Here is a 19,943-nt window from a genome sequence, read left to right as displayed (position 1 = left end):
AGAGCGAAAAAGTACTGCGTGGAAGCATCTGCTAAGATGTGTGAGGTCTACAAGGCATATTTCGGCATGCCTGTCGGGGATCAAGACAAACCCTGGGCACCTCATTTCACCTGCGAGCACTGCAAAAAAACTCTGGAAGGTAAGATGGACAATTGTTGCTCGGAATTTTATGTTATAAAATGTGTTAAAATTTTTAAATTGTAAAAGTTATTAATTTTAAAATGTTTTACAATGTTTAATGTTATTGAAAAAATATATCATATATGAAAAATGCTGCGAGAATCTCTCACACATTAGTCATGGGTGAAATAAATGTATTTTTGTAGGATGGTACAGAGGGGAAAAGAGATCCATGAAGTTTGCTATCCCAAGAATTTGGTGGGAACCCACTGACCACTCAAGCAACTACTACTTCTGCATGGCGGACCCTTCCAAACGTGGGACTGGCAAGAATGCACCTGCTATCACGTATCCAGACCTTCTTTCATCCATCGCCCCAGTGCCACACTGCATTGAGCTCCCTGTACCCACTCCTCCAGAGAGAGAGCAGCCGTCTTTAGAAGAGAGCAGCAAGTCAGAGAGCGAGGAAGATGTTGTAGATCCAGACGACAATTTCAGAGGTGGAGCTGAGGAGAGAAACCCATAATACCCCAACCAAAAAGACCTCAACGACTTGATTAGAGATCTTGGTCTCACCAAGTCCAATGCCAAGTTTTTGACGTCTAGGCTCAAGCAATGGAACTTGTTGGATGAAAGTGTGCAAGTCGCAGATCAGAGGAAGCGTCACCAACCTTTTTCAAGCTTCTTCACCCGTCAAGATGGGCTCTGCTTTTGCCACAATGTGACCAGTCTGTTCGAGGCAATCGGAGGCAAACCAGAATGAGTGGCGCCTCTTCATTGACAGCTCATCCAGGAGCCTCAAAGCCGTGCTGCTCCATAATGGTAACAAGTACCTGTCTTTTCCCCTGGCTCACTCGGTGCACCTCAAAGAGGATTACAACAGCATCAAGACCTTGCTGGACGCCTTGAAGTATGATCAGTACGGCTGGGAGGTCATAGGAGACTTCAAAATGGTAGCATTGCTGATGGGTCTCCAAGGCGGTTTTATCAAGTTTCCCTGCTATCTTTGCCTTTGGGACAGCAGGGACACCAAGGCGCACTACCACAGGCAGGACTGGCCACAGCGGACCGAGTTCTCTGTGGGGAGGAACAACATCAAGTGGGAGCCACTGGTGGACCCCCAGAAGGTGCTGACGCCACCACTGCACATCAAATTGGGCCTTATGAAACAATTTGTCAGAGCTCTAGATAAGGAGTCGGCAGCCTTCAAGTACCTTCAAGACTTCTTCCCTAAACTGTCTGAGGCAAAGTTCAAAGCCGGTGTCTTCGTCGGACCACAGATAAAGAAGATCCTGGAGTGCAATGAATTCCCCAAGAAGCTCACTAGTAAGGAGAAAGTGGTTTGGAACAGCTTTGTCGCAGTGGTTCGGGGCTTCCTGGGCAATCACAAGGCCGAAAACTATGTGGAGCTGGTTGAGACTCTGGTGAAGAACTATGGCACAATGGGCTGTAGGATGTCCCTCAAAGTCCCTATCCTTGATGCTCATCTTGATAAATTCAAGGAGAACATGGGAGCGCATTCGGAGGAGCAAGGCGAGCGCTTGCACCAGGAGATACTGGACTTTGAATGCCGCTACCAAGGACAGTATAACGAGAACATGATGGGAGACTACATTTGGGGGCTGATTCGTGAAAGTGATTTATAGTATAATCATAAATCTCGAAAAACCACTCACTTCTAAATCTTTTGTAGTCATTTTTGTATTACTTTAGTATAAATACATGTTAATTTGGATTCATATGTTGTTTTTTTCTGACTTTATGTGAACGAAAAGACACAAATTCGCCCTTTTTCTCATTGGAAATAGGTAAATTTGAAAATATCACTGTCCTGGTCACAAAAGCAAAGTTGTCTATACTTTTGAGGCATAAGCAATTAGGAAATAACACTTACTACCCAGGAACAAAAATTGTGTTGCATAGTGTAATTGAAAAATGACTTTTATGACCCATAACAAGAACAATGTTGCACGTATGCTCTTCAATGTTGGCACAGTTGTGCGGCCCATAATAAAGTAATAACCACTAAAATTGAAAGCAGATTGGTCACATGGTTTGACAGCCATATTTAATTAATGTTAAAATTTGATCTCCTAGGACATGTCGATGGGGTCATAATTATAATGGAAGACATATGTGCTCTATAATAAAAAATGTCATCACCCGCGTCCTTTGACCTCTCCAAAAGGTCAAGCTAAAAACTGTCTCCTTGCGCCTCAGGGATCACAGATAGAGTCATGGTTCATATGGAACACATATAGGAAGTCATACATGTTCTATATTAAATGTCATTACCTTTGACTATAGCTCTTCAGCTGTATCTAACTGAGATCAGTGCACTTAAACTTCAGCGTAAGATTATGCTCTGTACACGATACAACTTAAGTAGCCCATTAAGTAATTATAGGAAAATGTAACGAGCAGTATTAGCTATTATTGTGATGATTGAACCATGTTTTCTTGGAAGCCTTTATTATTATTATTATTATTATTATTATTATTATATTATTATTATTATTATTATTATTATTATTTATTTTGCCCACATTGGTATTACAATCATGGGGTTTCCAAGTGGGTCAGTTTACCTGTGAAATGGCAATGCGCGTGCATGTTTGGGAGAATTACTCGGGTAAATCAGGTTTGTGGCCGAAAAAACGGCCAAAGAGAGTGATAGGGTAAATCTCATTTACTGGTGTAAAAGACAAACACACAGGAAAATCCACGCCCAGTTCCGCATGGAAACCCACATTTCACAAGTAAATGTTAATGAGTGTGTTTATCCTTAAGTCTTTGCAGACCATTTATTCAGCACTTGTCAGGTGCGTCAGGTCCAATTTATGTGCTTTTTATTTTACACGTGCTGTTTAAAATCACCAGATCTCAATCCAATTGAACATCTGTGTGATGAGATGGAACGAACTATTCGGAGTAGAGATCCACTACCAGCCAACCTGACACAACCGTGGAAAACACTGGAGTAAACATGGGCCAGCATCCCTGTGGAACGCTTTTGACACCTTGTAGAGTCTATGCCCCGTCGCAATGAGGCTGTTCTGTGGACAAAAGGGGGTGTACCTCAATATTAGGAAGGTGTTCCTAATGTTTTGTACACTTACTGTATACACACTTTACATGTGGAATATGATGAGTAGCAGTTCTGGTATCTGATTAAGTTTAATATTTACGATTAAGATTGTTGGTGTTAGGCAGTGTTTTAGCTGATGGACAGTACTGTCACACGAAGTCACTAATACACACCCCTTTGCAAGAAACAGTGGCTGTCCAGCAAAACACAGAGCTCTGACAACTCATAAACACATTCATTCTGCGCTCTCTTTTATTAAAGCACATGCAAAAGTCACAGAAATTGATTGCTTGTGTCTCAGTTCACTTTCTTATTTTATTTTAATATGTAGTTAACTTTCAATATATTCTTTCATTCTTTCAACCATTGGCCAACAGAATGAGATGATAATGTGTTTGTGACGCAACAGAAAAGCAATCTCGTGTGACATTTGAACATTATTTGATCCTCTGTCTAAATATACATGCTGTATCCTAGGATACAGTGTAGAGGTGCTTATTACAATGTCGCAGTCAAAATAAAACAGCATTTTAAACAAAATATTGTGTATTTCCTAATAAATAGAAAATACACAGAGAAAATACTGAATAGTAGACTAGTAATCGGTTATAAATCACTGAGGTTCAGTTAATTTTTCGGTAAAATTTTGAATAAACCAGAACCCTAAGTATACAGTACACCCTCACTATAACAAACCTGTTTGGGTCCAAGCCTTTTGTTCGTTGTATCGAGGGGTTTGTTATAGAGAAAGGACAATCAAAATGAACGATAAACTGTTGGAGAAAGTTAAAGAGATGAGATTGTGAATAAAAATAGAATTACATGCACCTGTTTGTCTCATGTATGCAGTATTCTGCCTTTGCTTTATTCTGTTTGTCATGCATTTGTCTCCTCTCGACTCGACTACTGCAACCATCTATATGGTAGTGTCGCGGCACGCACCATAAACCGACTGCAGCTAGTTCAGAAGGTTGCTGCCAGGATCCTTACCAGATGTAAAAAACTTGATCACATCAACCCTCGTCTTGCCCAGCTGCACAGGCTACCTTTAAAGTTCAGGATTATTTTCAAAACTCTCCTGCTCACCTACAATGCCCTTCATCACACAGGTCCCGAGTACCTCCTCAACCTGCTGACTCGCTATGTCCCTGCCCTTAAGCTAAGGTCCTCCGACTCTGGCTTGCTTGTTATCTCCAAGCAAAAGTGCACCACACACACCTGTTTAGCTTCATGGCTCCGACTCTTTGGAACTCTGTCCCAGCTTTGGTGCGTGATACTCCCACCGTCGCTTGCTTTAAATCAACCCTCAATACCCACCTTTTTTCTCTTGCTTCTGTGCTCTTTAAGCCTGATATCTGCTATTAGCTGCTGTGTTGCTATTACTATTTCATGTATTATGCACTTTCCACTGTATTTAATGTACTATTTCATGCATTATGCTACTATCACATATTATGCACTTTACACTATTTAATGTACTATGTTTTGTTTTTTGTTTTTTTACTGTATAGCGTGTATTATGCATTTCTCTATATTTAAAGTATTATGGATTTTCTTGTTGTTTCTGCATCTTGTAAAGTGCTTTGTGACGATAGTCCACTATGAAAGGTGCTATATAAAATAAAGATGGATTGATTCGTTAAAGAATTAAAACACAATACAAAAAGCAAAAATCCTTAATTGAACTTTTATTCAAAATCAATCTGACACGAATCGTTTCAAAGTGCACCAAATGTTAATCCCAAACTGAGCTTTTATTCAAAATCAACCCGGCATGAAAAGTTCATCAGATCCACAAGTTTTGTTGTTGTTGTTTTTTCGTTAATCAATTTTGCATTGCCACATGGTTGCTGAACAAGCCACAGAAGTGCCTTTTGACAACCTATATTCATGACAGACATATGCTTGCGTTACTGTTTTTCAGATGATCAATATAGTTGAGGCACAATTACACAGCACGTATTTATTAAGATAAAGAGTTGACGTCACTGCAGAGGTGGCATCCCGTGTGTACAGACTGTGTTTTTATATGATTTTTTAAAATATTTTTTATATTTGGGGTCCATGGGCCAGGTTCGTTATGGCCGAAGGTTCGTTATAATGAAAGGCGTTATAGCGAGGGTGTACTGTACCATATTTGGGGTGTACACTTAGGCATATTTTGTCTGAATTAATGTATCCCATACTTTGCATCCTGCAGCAGTGCCAAGCAGTTGTTCTTCTCCTTCATGATGCACATTTTCTTCAGGGTTTTCCTGATGTTCATCTGCAATTGGTGTACAGCCACGCTGTGCAATATTATGGAGTATGCATGCAGGTGTGATGATCTTCACACAATTTTGTGGCACAGATTTGTGTAGCACTTTAAAGTGAATTTTTAGCATGCTAATGCACCACTCTATTACCTGCCTCGTTCTTCCGTAGTCAGCATTGTATTTCTCCTCTGCCCTTGATGATGAGGTGGGTACATTGTTAAGAGAAAAGTGGAAATGGGATATCCACTGTCCCCCAACAGCCATCCATCACAGAATCTACCTTCCTCTCCAATGTCTTAGCAGCACAGTTTGTCCAGATGAATGCATTGTGCGCAGAGCCCGGCCATTTCGCAATAACATTTCTTATTATGAGATTATTGTCGTATATAATCTGCACATTCATTGAGTGGTACCCTTTTCAACACACATAATGATATTCGTCAACATTCTGTGCTTTTATTTGAATATGTGTGCCATCCACAGCTCCAATCACATTGGGAAAACCACAGATGGAATGAGAACCTTCCCTTGCTGACTGTATTTCCCATACTGGGCCATGTAATGTATTCAGAAGTGTGGTTTGTAAGGGCAGTATAGTTACATTCTCAATGGAGTACAATACTGAAGCCTTGCTCATTGCCAGCGTATCACCCAATACATTTTGGAAGAAACAGCTGGCAAGGAAATGTAACGTGACAAACACTTGAGCTTCTGTAGACAGGGCATGATGTCTCTTTGTTTGTCTGCTCACATATGGCTGTAGTGAGGTGAAGAGCTGGTGGATGTCCTCCCTCTTTAAATGGTACTTGGCTATTATTTCCTCATTAGACAGCTTGTGAAAGTTGTTACGCGCATGTTTCTTACTGTAATTTGTGTGAGCCGATGCCCTGTGTCATCATATTTCTCTGTGTGTGTGTGTAAGATACATATAATGTATCAGGGACACCAAGTTTGTTTCTCAACCAAGCAAGAAAACTAGATGAGATTCACATTTCGTATTTATACGATAAATTTGGTGCAGATAAAATACAAAAGGTTTTAGGAACAAGTGAGGTGCATTCGTATGTGTATATAGAAACTGGTGTTAGTACAACCATTCAATGTGTTCGCCAGCAGCATAACAGTCTGCAATCTGCTAATTAACATTGTGGAAATGCTGCATTAGTGTCCATAGGGTGACCATATGGCTGACCATTCACATTGAGGCAATTTCCATGGAAAATGAAAAATAAGTCTCACTTTTTTTCTCACTCTGTTTTAGTAGTACCTTCGAGTTGTGTGTGTTTCCATGTAGTTTTCTTTTAGCTAGAGAAATTCTCGTTCTAAATGCAAATAACCTCATTAATATTAAAATCCGGGAGGGTATATTTAAATTTTTATGTCCGAGTTCCAATTTGGTCTTGCACAGCTGTTCATATCATACAGATTTCTTAAACTGGGTTTCCACTAAGTTTTTAGGTTGTCTTAAAGCACTGACAGTGCAGCCTTGGCTCACTTGACCACCAAAAAAAAAGGTAGAAAAAAATGACAACTTAGCTTTACACAAGTAACAATAAAAAATCAGCATTCCATAAGAAAGTGTTGTGTACTAGCCTTGTATTATTTGCTAAACAGTTTTGGACTGCATATATATATATATATATATATATATATATATATATATATATATATATATATATATATATATTGTAAGATAGCAGGGAGGGGGTTAAAATTTCTCCCTGCTAAAAACATGTGGGAATGCACTTTTGGGTGAATGGGCTAAGGGTTTGAATTGTTTAATTGTTTTATTGTTTAGATAATCCCCTGCACCTGGTGCTAATTGTAAATTGGAGCCAGGTGCAGGGTATTTAAGAGAGGCAGCCAGTCTGTTCTAGGCTACTGAGTTAAGAGCCCAACTGCGTGTGTGTCCAGTCGTATCAAAGAGAGTGCCGAGTGAAGCCCGTGTGAGTTTAGTGTTTGTGTCAGGTAAACGGCTTAGCCGTCCTGAGTGTTTAGTTAGGTTCCCGTTGGTGTTTAGTCAGAGCTCCAAAACGGAAAAATCAATTTTCTGAGTCCTGGGTCTACTTTTAAAGGGGCAACGAACGGTGTGAGTTGCAAGGATCCTTCACTAATATATATACTATATATATATATATATATATATATATATATATATATATATATATATATATATATATATATATATATATACAGTGCCTTGCAAAAGTATTCAGACCCCTGACCAAGTCTCTCATATTACTGAATTACAAATGGTACATTGAAATTTCGTTCTGTCTGATATTTTATTTTTAAACACTAAAACTCAGAATCAATTATTGTAAGGTGACATTGGTTTCATGTTGGGAAATATTTTTAAGAAAAATAAAAAAAACTGAAATATCTAGCTTGCATAAGTATTCAACCCCTGTGCTGTGGAAGCTCCCAGTTTGCACCGATGAAAGAAATTCCCCTAACGAGGACACAATTACCTTACCATTGGCCTCCACCTGTGAACCATTAAAGTTGCTCTCACATTTTCTGGATAAAAACCCCACTGTTGAAGGATCATTGGTAAGGCTGTGAATCTGAAGGAAAATGAAGACCAAAGAGCATTCTATAGATGTTAGAGATAAAGTAATACAATTGCATAGATTAGGGAAAGGGTACAAAATAATATCCAAGTGTTTGGATATCCCAGTGAGCACAGTTGAATCAATAATCAGTGGAAGCTGTTATCAAGGATTTTCAAGAATAAATAAAAATTTTATTTTTAGCTAACATAAAATACACTTTTATTTCGACCAAACATCTCAACTGTAAAATAAATAACCCAATACAAAATGAAACCATAGCATAATATTAGACACACAGAGGCAAAAGTGTTTAAATCAACAACAAGACTGTCATTTGTGTCACTTGTGTATTTCTGCTTCAAAATGGTCGTTCTGTGTGAATTAAGATTTCATTTTGCCATCAGAAATGGAGCGAAGCATAGAAAACTTGCTGTGACAGAGAACGAATCCAAGTCAACAATCTCCCTCCTGACCTCCCGATGAGCTACAGAGAGGAAAAAAAAAAACTCTTTTAACTGCACAAACAAGAGAGGCAAAGTAGAGAGACCTTCTGTAAGATACCTTTTTTTTATTATTTTGCTGTCCTGTGTGCATTGCACTTAAGCAAAAAACTAACAAACAAAAAACGTCCACAAATAATATTTACAAAAAAAATTATCTAAAGCAGTTAACATTCTTGTTTAGTATTGAAATGAGAACACAGTTTTAATCACCCTATCAGTATGTTTTTACTGCTTTTCTGTGACCTGTACTGTGTAGTAGATGGTATGATCGATCGCTATTTAGCTTCAAAATCACACATTAAACAAAAGGCTACTACAGAGGCTGCTGAACAGAATGTAAAATAAACAGCTTCCAGAAACCAAACTGGAAAGTCAGCCCAGACAAAAAGTATTCCTGTCTGCAAGTTAAATCAGTACTAAAACGATCTAGCACAGCAACCTCGCTTCAACCTGCTGCTTACTTTTTCGCAATTGGAATTTTAGACCCGAATAGCCACGTTTTCTTTGTTTTGACTCAGTACTAATAAAATAAATTATTGAATGAGACAAATAACACGACAAAGAATGTGCCGCATACATTATTTTTATTAAAGTATGCCAGATGCCCTTCGATAACCGAGTTTTGGGACTGTTTCTAATCAATTTCCTCATCTGTATAACTTGGCAAAGCTTTGCCTTACACTTCCAACCAATTCAGTGGATGCAGAGCATGCAGTCTCAATGTATGGGCAAGTCAATTGCAGGGGGATGCTGCATGCTTGCCTTTAACAAATGACAGCACTCTGTTTTAGTAAGGAAGCCAATACAGGCAGTCCTCCCACTTATGACACAATTGGTTCCTGAAAGTCGCGTTGTAAGTAGAAGCGTCGTAAGTCAAAGCACATTTTCCCCATAGGAACAATGTTATAAATTGGGGTTACGTTCCTGACTCTTCAGCCAGATAATATAGTTTTACAAAAATCACCCGTTATATTGTACTCATGCAAATATTTATTTAAATCTTTACACTCAGCCCAGTGATTATGCGCATATTATTCAGAAACGTACCTGGCTTGTTTAAAAGTACAGACTCAAGGCTTTAAGATTATCATTTAAGATACACGTTTTACTGTCTGAAGAATGTGTGCCTTACCTTTTGCAGACAACAGGATGCAGTTCTGGGAGCTGGAAGTACTTGCAAACAAACGGAGTTCACCAATGACTGTGGTAATAATCATCATAACATTGTCCAAGGATTGTGGTAAATTGAGAAACAATGTGGAACATGAAAAATTGACACATTTTTAAAAGTTTAACACTTTATACACAACTCTATACACATACAAACAAGCACCTGGACATTTAGTAACATGACTTGAGGTCTGTCTTCATATTACATCATTTAGTGTTAAGGATTAAGGAGTAAAAGTACTAAAGTGTTGTGCCTGTCACAATAGTCGCAAACCAGTTGCAAACAAGTCTAAAGTCTAGGGTGAAATGTACTAAACAAGGGTAATGCTGTTAGCGACTTTTTAGGGAATGCTTTGCGGCAGCAGTTTTTCTTTGAGGTTATGGGCATTTCTGCATAAATTTGCAGAAAGGGGGTGAAGATAGTGCAAATGAGGGTTCTCAGCTATTATAATGAGATGTATTAAAACTGCCGACAATTGTGACACTTACAGTTGCATCAAATTGTTCAGAACTTTTGAAAACATGTTTTAAACAGTCGCAATTGTTGCTGGAATTTCACAGTTGGCTTTTTCTTGTGCGCTGCCAGTTGTGCTCAGTGCATTTTTTAAGCTAACACCCAAGTACCTAATATTCACTAAAGTCAGGGTGTACTTACAAGCCTAGAAAACACATTTCTATGACATTTCTAGTTTCCCCAAAGCGTTATGAACACATGTGCCACTAACCTGTCCAGCTCATTTTGAGCATCTTATAGGCCTGTGATCTATTTTGTGTTAATTGTCTAGGCTACTAAGTAGGCAAAGTTAAATAATAATAATAATAATAATAATAATAATAATAATAATAATAATAATAATAATAATAATAATAACACTACAATCATTTAGTTTCAATTTAAAATAATATTTTATTCGCATTGTACGATGTGTACAATGCAGAAGCATGGTTTATTTTGTGTTACGGGTAGGCTAAAGACATAAACACATAAAACATAGAACATGCAATCACCATTTTCTAATTTGAGTCACTTATGACAAAATCTGCTTTTGATATTAATAGATGCAAGCCGAGCTGTGAGAATATTGTACTGACAAAATACCTGTTTGACTGATTGCAGTTTATAAGTTTAACTGAATTCCACTTTTTTAAGGATCTCTCCTCCCATGCAATATAATAATTCTCTGTTGAAAAGAGATATGGATTAAAAAATGGATTGCCAGTCATCTTTAAAGACTTTGAAAAAGTGATTAGCTTCTTATCTGAAATGAAGCTAGACAAGCAGACTGCATTCCGACTCCCTTGACAGCGTGTTTGAGTTTAGGAGCCATTAATAACTACATAATTCCCAATGGCAAGCTTGATTAGTTTAATTATACATGCACATTTTCTAACTAAGAAAAAAGATGAACATTATGTAGATTAATGAAAATGTTGAATGAACCTCTCTGTCTCTCTTTTTTGTTGCTATTGTTGTGTGATGAGAATGATGACTGTCTCTTTGATATCTGAAAGGGGGGACCTGGCAGTTTATTATAATTGTCAATGGTCCATTGTGTGAGCACTGGAACAGGCACAAAACACAAAAGATTCCTCTTCTGGCTGAGGAAGGCAAATTAAACAATTGTGTTTTTATTTGACAATTTGTTGCCCTGTTCCTAATCACTAGCTGACTGATCAAGAAAGGCAGTTGGGATTTGAGGGGCAGCTGGTGTGTAAATAAACAGATGAACAGAGATGGGACAAATGAATCAAAAATTAAGGGGAAGAAAAGGACAGATGGTGGCACCAAAAGGCCCTGAAACCTACAGCACAGCAAAGACAATTTTAGATAGACAGAGAAGCATAAGTAAATATCTCTGTTAATTGCCAGTATTAAAATTTATTTATTGTTCTGTTAACTGATTTACTGAAAATATATGGTTTCATACTTGAGGACACACATCTTTCAGTGATGCTTGATAATGGCTGTGGAATATTATTGTGATCAGCTCCTACGCTGTGTCAATATAGTCATGTATTCTTAATTTCATGGTGAATCCCAGCATGCTGTCTTTGCAGAAACATATACTGTATAATATAATATTTACTGTACTTTGTTTTAGACATACAATAATTCTACTTACATGTAAATTTACTGTGATTTCAAAAAGTACGAGTAAAGTTAGGAATATGAGAATATGCTTTATGTTTTTTTTTTTTTTTTTTTTAAATGAGATAAGGGTTGTAAAGCCTTGGTTAACACTGCTTAAAGTATTTGTAGCTCACAAAATATTTTGCAATGTTTTGCACTTCCATTAGCTAAATTGGTCTCAATATGCAGTTTTCCAAGAAGTGTGTCAGTTTTCATTCACATTTCTGGATATTGCACCATACCACTGCAGTAGAAGTGCAGCAATGCAGTTCAAGGGGTCCGACGTGAGTCATTTTTCCTCTCTGAGAATATACCCTTCAGATGATTCCTGGCATTTCCTGGCTCTGCTTTGTTGGAGTACTGACCATAGCTGCTGTTAACCAGTTCTCCGCATCCTTGCTTTTGATGCAACCTCTAACCAAAAAGGCAAGCTTTTTCTACAAAATTCAAATCTCAAAATTTCACTAAAAAAAACTGATTAACAAAAAAGAAATCATTTATCCTGGACCTAATAGTTTTTTTTTTTTGGTCATCGATGTTTCAAATGTATACTGTAATTTTCACATATCGTAACACACTCCCCATGTTTGACATTTGTGTGTACACAAACAAACTATATATATATATATATATAATATATATATATATATATATATATATATATACATTTTTTTCTCTATAATGTAATCTTTTGAGGACAGGTGCAATAAAAAGAAATGAGTATTCATGTAGATTGTGACTTATGATACACATGTAAACTGCTCTCAAATATACAACACAACACATATAAAAATGTGCATCCTTTGTGTACCACACTGCAATTGTGTATAGCCATTGTTTCACGGGATGCAATATGGGTTACGAGCAAAAGGATTGTACAGAACTTCACATGCAGGTAAAATGTAATAATATGTGAGCACAGGGAATTGTACTTATTAATTCATGTGCAGTTGTACAGCTGCATAAAAAAATATGTTCTGTAATATTTCAGATGTCCTGTAATATACATATGCGGGGATTAAAGCTCCCTGGGGTATTAAAAAAAGTTTAGATTTTTGTTGCCTGTGATGTGTACGAATTTATCCATTTTAAAATATCTATAAATCGTTTCATATAATTGATATATATGTCAAAATAAATGCATTCCCCAGTATATTTTCATGTTGCCAAAATAACTTCATTATCATTAAACTTGTATGTCCTGTATGGATATATGCATGGCCAAAAGTGCCTGAGGTCTTGTGGCAAAGTGCCCGCCCCTGTGTGTATTTTCTGTTATATGTTGTGTGTTAATGTTGGTGTATAGTCATCGATTCACTGGATATAAACAGGTCTGTATAACACAAGTGTTTAAAATGTATATTTGTATTTAGGTACGAGGATTGCACAGCACTTCTCGTGCAAGTAAAACGTAATAATATGTGAGCACGGGGAATTGCACTTTATTAATTCACACGCAGTTGTACCGAGACTACAACTGAATGATTGATTAGCAATCGAGTCTCGGTACAGCTGTATAAAAGCTGCATGTTTTCACTCGCTCTGGGTTGTGTGTTCGGTGAGTGGAGAACGGGTGTGAAGAGGAGAAAGTAAAAATGTAAAGTAAATTAATTTAACTCACCGTGTTTGTCTGTTTGTCCACTCGTCTGTTTAGTGTTAGTACGTTTTGTTTGTATATTTATTTTGGCTAAAGTGCCGTGTCCTGTTATTTGTTTGTCTTGCAACCGTTTATTTTCTGCCTCTGTTTAATTATTAAATGCTGAGCGCAAGCAAGTGCTCAGCTTCAACAAAACTCCACGCTTCTGTGTTGGTGCCTGTTTCTGGTCTGATGTCACCCACAGCAGCCATCTTTGTGACAGCGTGTCATTCAGATGAAAATTTAGTTTGTGACACACTGTGTCAAGTGATACAAAGGTAGCCAATTTCTTTTTAGGACACTCAAGCTAGTTGCTGCAGAAAATTCTAAAGAATGTCTGGCAAAGATAGATGTGACCTTTGGGACAACTGGTTTGATTAATGCCTCAGATCTAAACTGACATACTAAAGAGGCAACACAAACCAGGTTTTGGAGGTAGTGTTGAAAAATACTTTGAATTTTGTACAGAGACAACAAGGACTTGAAAGTAAGGATAACTTTATGCTGTGTTGATGTAGGGGCCTGTGGAGGGCAGGCCTACACACTAGCAACAATCAAATATGAACCGGGACTTGGTATCACCATGCAATCACAACCCTCATTTAAAGAGGCATACCCTGAAAATGCTCATCTTCTTTTCCATGCATGTGATTGCCAGTTTTAGTTACCATAAACTTTGCTTTGTGATACATTGCTCTCTCACGATTCTGTTTCATCACTCACTTTTACTGCAAAGGTGAAAAGTGAATTACTTTGGATTCACTAATATCATGATTCTGTATGACGTGTGTGTGTGTGTGTGTGTGTGTGTGTGTGTGTGTGTGTGTATATATATATATATATATATATATATATATATATATATATATATATATATATATATGTATAATGTGTGTGTGTGTGATGGGCTGCTGTGGAAAAAACTGTATTCAGAGTTATGTCTGCGCAAGTAATGGTCAGTGCTGCTCAGAATGCTTCAGTGAGAAGTTCAAAGTCATTTCCATTTTGTTTTTTTCTGATTAGATGAAATTCAAAAGGTATTGTCCAGGTCTTTTTCAGGTATAATTCTCTAGTTTCTCCCACTGAATTCAAATATGACTTTATGAGGTTTATTTCAGTGCTTTTCTTGTATTTTCATTTTCTTGCTCTTTTAAAACCATTTGTTTAAATTCTTCTGAACCTCGTTTTTTCCAATTGTCCATATATTTGTTTTGAATGTAACCTATTATTCTCCACTTTACAGTGCTTGTTGTAATTAATGATAAATATGGCGGTGTGGCATAGTGAGAGCCTTGCCAATAAGTAAAGTGTGGGTGTTTATATGTGTTTTGGTGGTTGGTCAGGGAGAGGGTTAATTCCTGTCCCTGTCAAATGTATGTTAGAATGTGGCTGCTCCCAAATGGGAAAATTGGTGCTTTGGGAAAAGGCACATGCTATAAAAAGAGAACCTGAAGCTCCATCAGGGAAAGACTGCCAGTGTTTGAAACTTCAATACTTGAAATGTTGTTTTTTTGTGAATGGTAAACAGCTTAGCTGTCCGGTATAGTTTAGAACTGAAAAGTTTAAGTTAGCATTCCTGGAAGGAGTTATGTTTTGGTTTTGTTTATTCTGTTTGTGTTTGAGACTATTTTGTTTAAATAAAACAGCACACCGGAGCTTTCAACCTCGCAAGTACCTGTGTCTCTGTCAGTTTTCTGGTCTGGGATGTTATCACTGAGCACACATAGTCACACATAGTCTTGTCTAGTGTGGGATTCTAGCACCTCCATGGACCCAGGCCAGAGCAAGTACTGAGGGTACACTTTTTTTGTGAAAAATGGAAAAGAAAGGAAGGCAGCAAGAAAATAAAGTGAAACAAGGGCTGGACATCTGCATAACCTGCCTAAAAGGGGAGGAGTGGTGCTTTGCTGTTGGCGACATCGTGCATGTGTCGCCCTGACTACCACCCCCCACGTCAGGAAGAGGAATATCTGCCAGTCCTGAGGAGAAAGAAGGGGAGGAGTGGCCGTCCCCAGAAGCAGCCAGTACTAGCTGCAGCAGCAAAAAGGGAGAGCAGTTGGGATGCCTTCCTCAGCATAGTAGAGGCCACCTGTTTGTGCCCTATCTGCTGGGAACGGGGGTATTTCCCACTCAGCTGCCCCCTCCTGGAAGAGGAGTGTCCAAAGCCATAGTGCTCCTTCTGCCTGTGCTATGGGCATAAGGAGGACAGCTACCTGGCGGCCGACTGGAACACGGACCTGAAGTTGGAGGAGCCCGAGCAATAAACGCCCAAGTGGGAGGAGCCTGAACACCCAGCGCCAAAGTGGGAGGAGCCCATGCATCCAGTTTAGGGTAATGGTGTAGGAAAGAGTCATGTTCTGACATATGAACGTTAATAATATCAGGATGTATTTTTTCCAGTTTAGGGGTCTGTTTCCATGGTTTTATATAGCCTACATCAGTAGTGGCTGGTGGACAAAAAAAACAGGGAGGCAGAAAAAAAGGCAGACAACTTGGGGGTCCCCTTAAGCCCAGCAGTAGTAGAATCGTATTATTGTATTCTGACTGACAATATGTCACAGTGAGTCTTGGTGGTAAATCTCCCTCCCGACCTGTGAGGGCACTAAATAATGGGAACCAAGTACTCTGGACTCTTGAAGCTCTTGTACAGCCGACAGCCTCGCGGCATCCTCGATTTGTTGAGAGAGGGGTGGGAGGCGCACAAAGGCTTGTCCAAAAATGTAGTGAAGCGTGTGCTCCTACTAAGAGATCATCTGGATTTGGTCAGTCGTTTGGCCCAGGACAATCTCAAATCGGCAACAGTAGCATTACAATAAAAATGCATTCATTTGAACCTTTCAACCAGGAAACAAGATAATGCTGTTGCTTCTCTCCTCAGAATCGAAATTATGTGCTAAATGGCAGGGGCCATATGAAGTGATTTGGGCTATAGAAAAGGTGAATTATGAAATTAACAGCCCGATTACCATAATGAACGTGAAATTTATCATGTAACTTTATCAATCCTTTGTGGTCCTATGTCGGATCAGGTCCAACATTACAATTTTTCCTTTCCTGTCCAATATCGGACCTTGTGAGACATCATCAAAAAGACGTAAAGCACAGGTCTCTAATCATTTTTTTCTCCGGAAAAAGCCAAAAAAACCTTTCAATGGCTGAGTGAGACCGAAAAAATAAATAAATAAAAGGACATTTCTCATAGCCCCATGCATTACAACGATAACATGGACATAACAAAGGAGGTAGCTGCTTCTGCATCCAGGGCTCAAAGAATATCACAGACATTTGCAGAGCATTTTGAGATGTTATAGTATTAATGACTTGGATCGGATTATTGAGGAGTTTGGTGAAAAACAAATGATCAGGAGAGGATTTATCAGTATGCACGTCTATAAAGAGGTATGTGAAAAATATAGCGAACAAGGAATGTGCTTAAACTATGTAACCATTTTGATGCCTGAGAGAATGATGGAACACTTAAAACAATATAACGAATTGAAGTATTTGACTGAAAAAAGAACTGTAACTAAGGACAACACTAACAGCACTAGTTTTAGAGGACTGTGATCACATTTGTTATAGTTTTAAAGTAAACTGCTGACTAGAAATGTACAATATATGAGAACTGAAACAAAATTGTGTTTTAAATAAACGTATGATTATTTTGAATCCCTGGCATTTGTATTGTGTGTTCTCCTTTGGCCCAAATAAAAGAACCTCGTACTAACCCTCCCTATATTATATATATATATATATATATATATATATATATATATATATATATTAATTTATTTCTGGGGTGCAATTCCCAGTGGCGTAGTCAGTCTACAATGTTCTATAAATTATTCTCCCATTTTTGTAACTGAGTATTTGTTACAACTTCTTTAATTTCCCTGTGTCGTGCAGAATTTTGTACCCTGCCGAATTCTGCATTATTTTGAGATATGCGCATGTGTCAGTGTTTCGTGTTATTTTTTGTCTGATTACTTGGCTATTAATTTATTAGTTGCCATGATTTCAGTGTGAACTTTATTAGCATTATTTAGTGAGCATTATTAATGTACTTTTTAGACATCAACAGATTATAAAAACACCAAAATACAAAACAGATAAAGTGAAAATCAAATTAATACAGTAGTTATTACTTTCTGTTCTGCCTACTTTTTATTCAAATCAAATCAAAGTTTATTTATATAGCACCTTTCATTCAGGTGTATCTCAAAACCAAACAGATAGAACAATAAAACTAAAACTGAATATATATAATTAGGGGTGTTCCTACTAATTTGTATTTGGATATGCACGAATAATGGTCTTCTTCGTAATATTAGTAATGTCTAAATAATATCTTTCATTTTTACTAATATTAGGCAATATTCAATGAAAACAAGCGTTTGAAATCAATGAGAATTGGTCTCTCATTTGAACCACGCCTAGCTCTGCATTCTATGACACTGGCAGCTAATTGGATTGGGGAGGAAGGGTACAGAATCAGTGCTTCAGTTCATTTAATTCGAGAGGGCTGTATAGGGAAAACTAAAGTGGAATTGTGCTTAAATTTGTTTCACTGTCTCAAGAAAAAAGACTTTTGTTGACATAATTTAAATAAAATGTCCAGCGGCTCCATTCCGATGTTCTTGTTGTTTGAGGGCAGGAGTGGGAGGATGCCATTTTCAGCCACTGCTGGTGCAGGCTGAAGCTCCTTGTGGCGTTGGGCCCCTTGAAATGCTGCATTGTCCTTGGCGATGCTGGCGCATTATGGGGCTGAACCAGTGCGTAGCACCCGAGGGAAGGCTGATATCCCTCGGTGGCAGACAGGGGATTGCAGTGGCATCGGTTGAAGATCCCCTAGTGCATGATGGGGCTGGTGGCCTGGGTTGTGGTGGAGTCTGGGGGAGGGCTAAGGGTCTCGTTGTAGCGGGTCATTGTGCCCACGGCAAAGCCTGAAGCTGTCGAGCAGAGGGATCCCGACTTCTACAATGATCCCAGTGGGAAAGCTGGCCCCCTCGGGTTGGCTAAAGCCAAAGCTGGGCCCCTTGTATGTGCAATATCCTGGTCTTGAGGTCTAGTTGCCTGCCTGTGTAGCACAGGAAGTCCAGGCCCAGAATTCAGGGGTCCTGTACAGCTGTTACCCAGATGGAGTGGAGTACTGTCCGTCCAGTCAACTTCAATAGCAAGGTTGCCCTTCCCTTGCATTGACTATAGCTCTCAGTTACAGTGCACAACGTCAGGGTGGACAAGAGTCACAGTTGAGCCAGTGTCTACTGGAGCAGCGCACGGGACCCCCTCATTCCAGACAGGGATGCAACAGAAGTCCTGGTGGCAAGTGCTGAAAGGGACTGTGTTGGGGGCCAGCGTTGTCCCATCTACATGGGCCCCTTGGAGTTTCCCTGCTGTTGCTGTGTCAGGTGTTGCGGTAGCTGGGCAGTGGCGCCGTAGATGGCCGGGCTGTCTGCAGCCCCAGCACAGTGGTGGGTGGGTCGATAATGCTGTCCAGGGCTTCCGCTTCTTTTGCTTGGGCCATGCAGACTCTGGGTGGTGTGGGGTCAGACTGCCTCTTCTGCTGCCTCCACTTGCTCTCAGAGGCCCGGTCATGTTCCCCTTCCTCGAGCACAGCCTCAGCTCATTCTACGTGAGTCACGGCGAGCTCTAGAGAGGTTGGGGCAACACTGGTAGTGGAACCAGAGCCGGTGGCAGAAGAGGTGCTACCACAGATAGCAAAGCGGGAAGAGCTGGCCCAGGACCTGATGACACCATAGCCCCAAACGCTAGCTCTACAAACCAGTCCAGCGCTGATGGGTGCGGTCCCTGGACTTCCTGCCACTAGACCTGGAGCCCAAGAGTCTACCCCATTGGCCACAGTTCTTCAACTTGTTCCCTACTCCACTCATTCAGATCACCAAGACGACGCTGTGTTGCTCGCAGGCATCGCTGGTGCTCCCCCTGGTCGCTGCTTGGCTCCCACTGGGTGATCAGACATCGTTCCGCCAGTCCCCATTTGCAGACTTCTGTCCACTGTTGTATCCTCATGTTCTCCGGTCATCGCTCCAGTCACCCTTGTCATCCCGTTTGGGTCCCTGGTTTCCGGTGCACGGTGCGGACATGTGAGCGCCGGACGAAGAAACAACCCACCCTCAAGCCCATCCACAGAAAAGGGTGAAAATTTACATTTTGGGGCTTGAGGGCAGCATTATCCCCTGCACCTGGCTATCATTGTAAATTAGATTCAGGTGCAGGGTATTTAAAGACAGCAGCCAGTATGTTCTAGGCTGCTGTAATGTGAAGAGCACAACTCTGTGTCGTTAAAGGAAAGAAAAAGGAACTCTGTAAATCCTTTTTGTGCATTATGCATTTGTGAATGGAAAGTGTGGTTTTGTTTTAATCAGTAAGTAGAGTAGCTGTCCGATTTGACAGGTTATGGTTCCGGTGAAAGAGTTCAGTTTAGTACTCCATACGGAATTAGGTTTTGTTTTTGTTTGTTTTAT

The 19,943-nt window shown here is 39.4% G+C and overlaps 1 protein-coding gene across 1 annotated transcript in view; it reads left to right on the top strand.

Moving 5' to 3' along the window:
• Positions 1–15,629, top strand: part of LOC121319883 — a 36,239-nt gene extending 20,610 nt beyond the window's left edge. The window contains exon 3 of the mRNA XM_041257846.1: positions 15,417–15,629. Within this exon, the coding sequence (XP_041113780.1) occupies positions 15,417–15,629 (213 nt within the window). The remainder of the gene's footprint in view (positions 1–15,416) is intronic.
• The last annotated feature ends 4,314 nt before the right edge of the window (positions 15,630–19,943 follow it).

The sequence above is a fragment of the Polyodon spathula genome, chromosome 1, assembly GCF_017654505.1.
Source record: "Polyodon spathula isolate WHYD16114869_AA chromosome 1, ASM1765450v1, whole genome shotgun sequence".
Classification (NCBI taxonomy): Eukaryota; Metazoa; Chordata; class Actinopteri; order Acipenseriformes; family Polyodontidae; genus Polyodon; species Polyodon spathula.
Note: the sequence above shows the minus strand (reverse complement) of the source record. Positions and strands in the feature narration are given on the sequence as shown.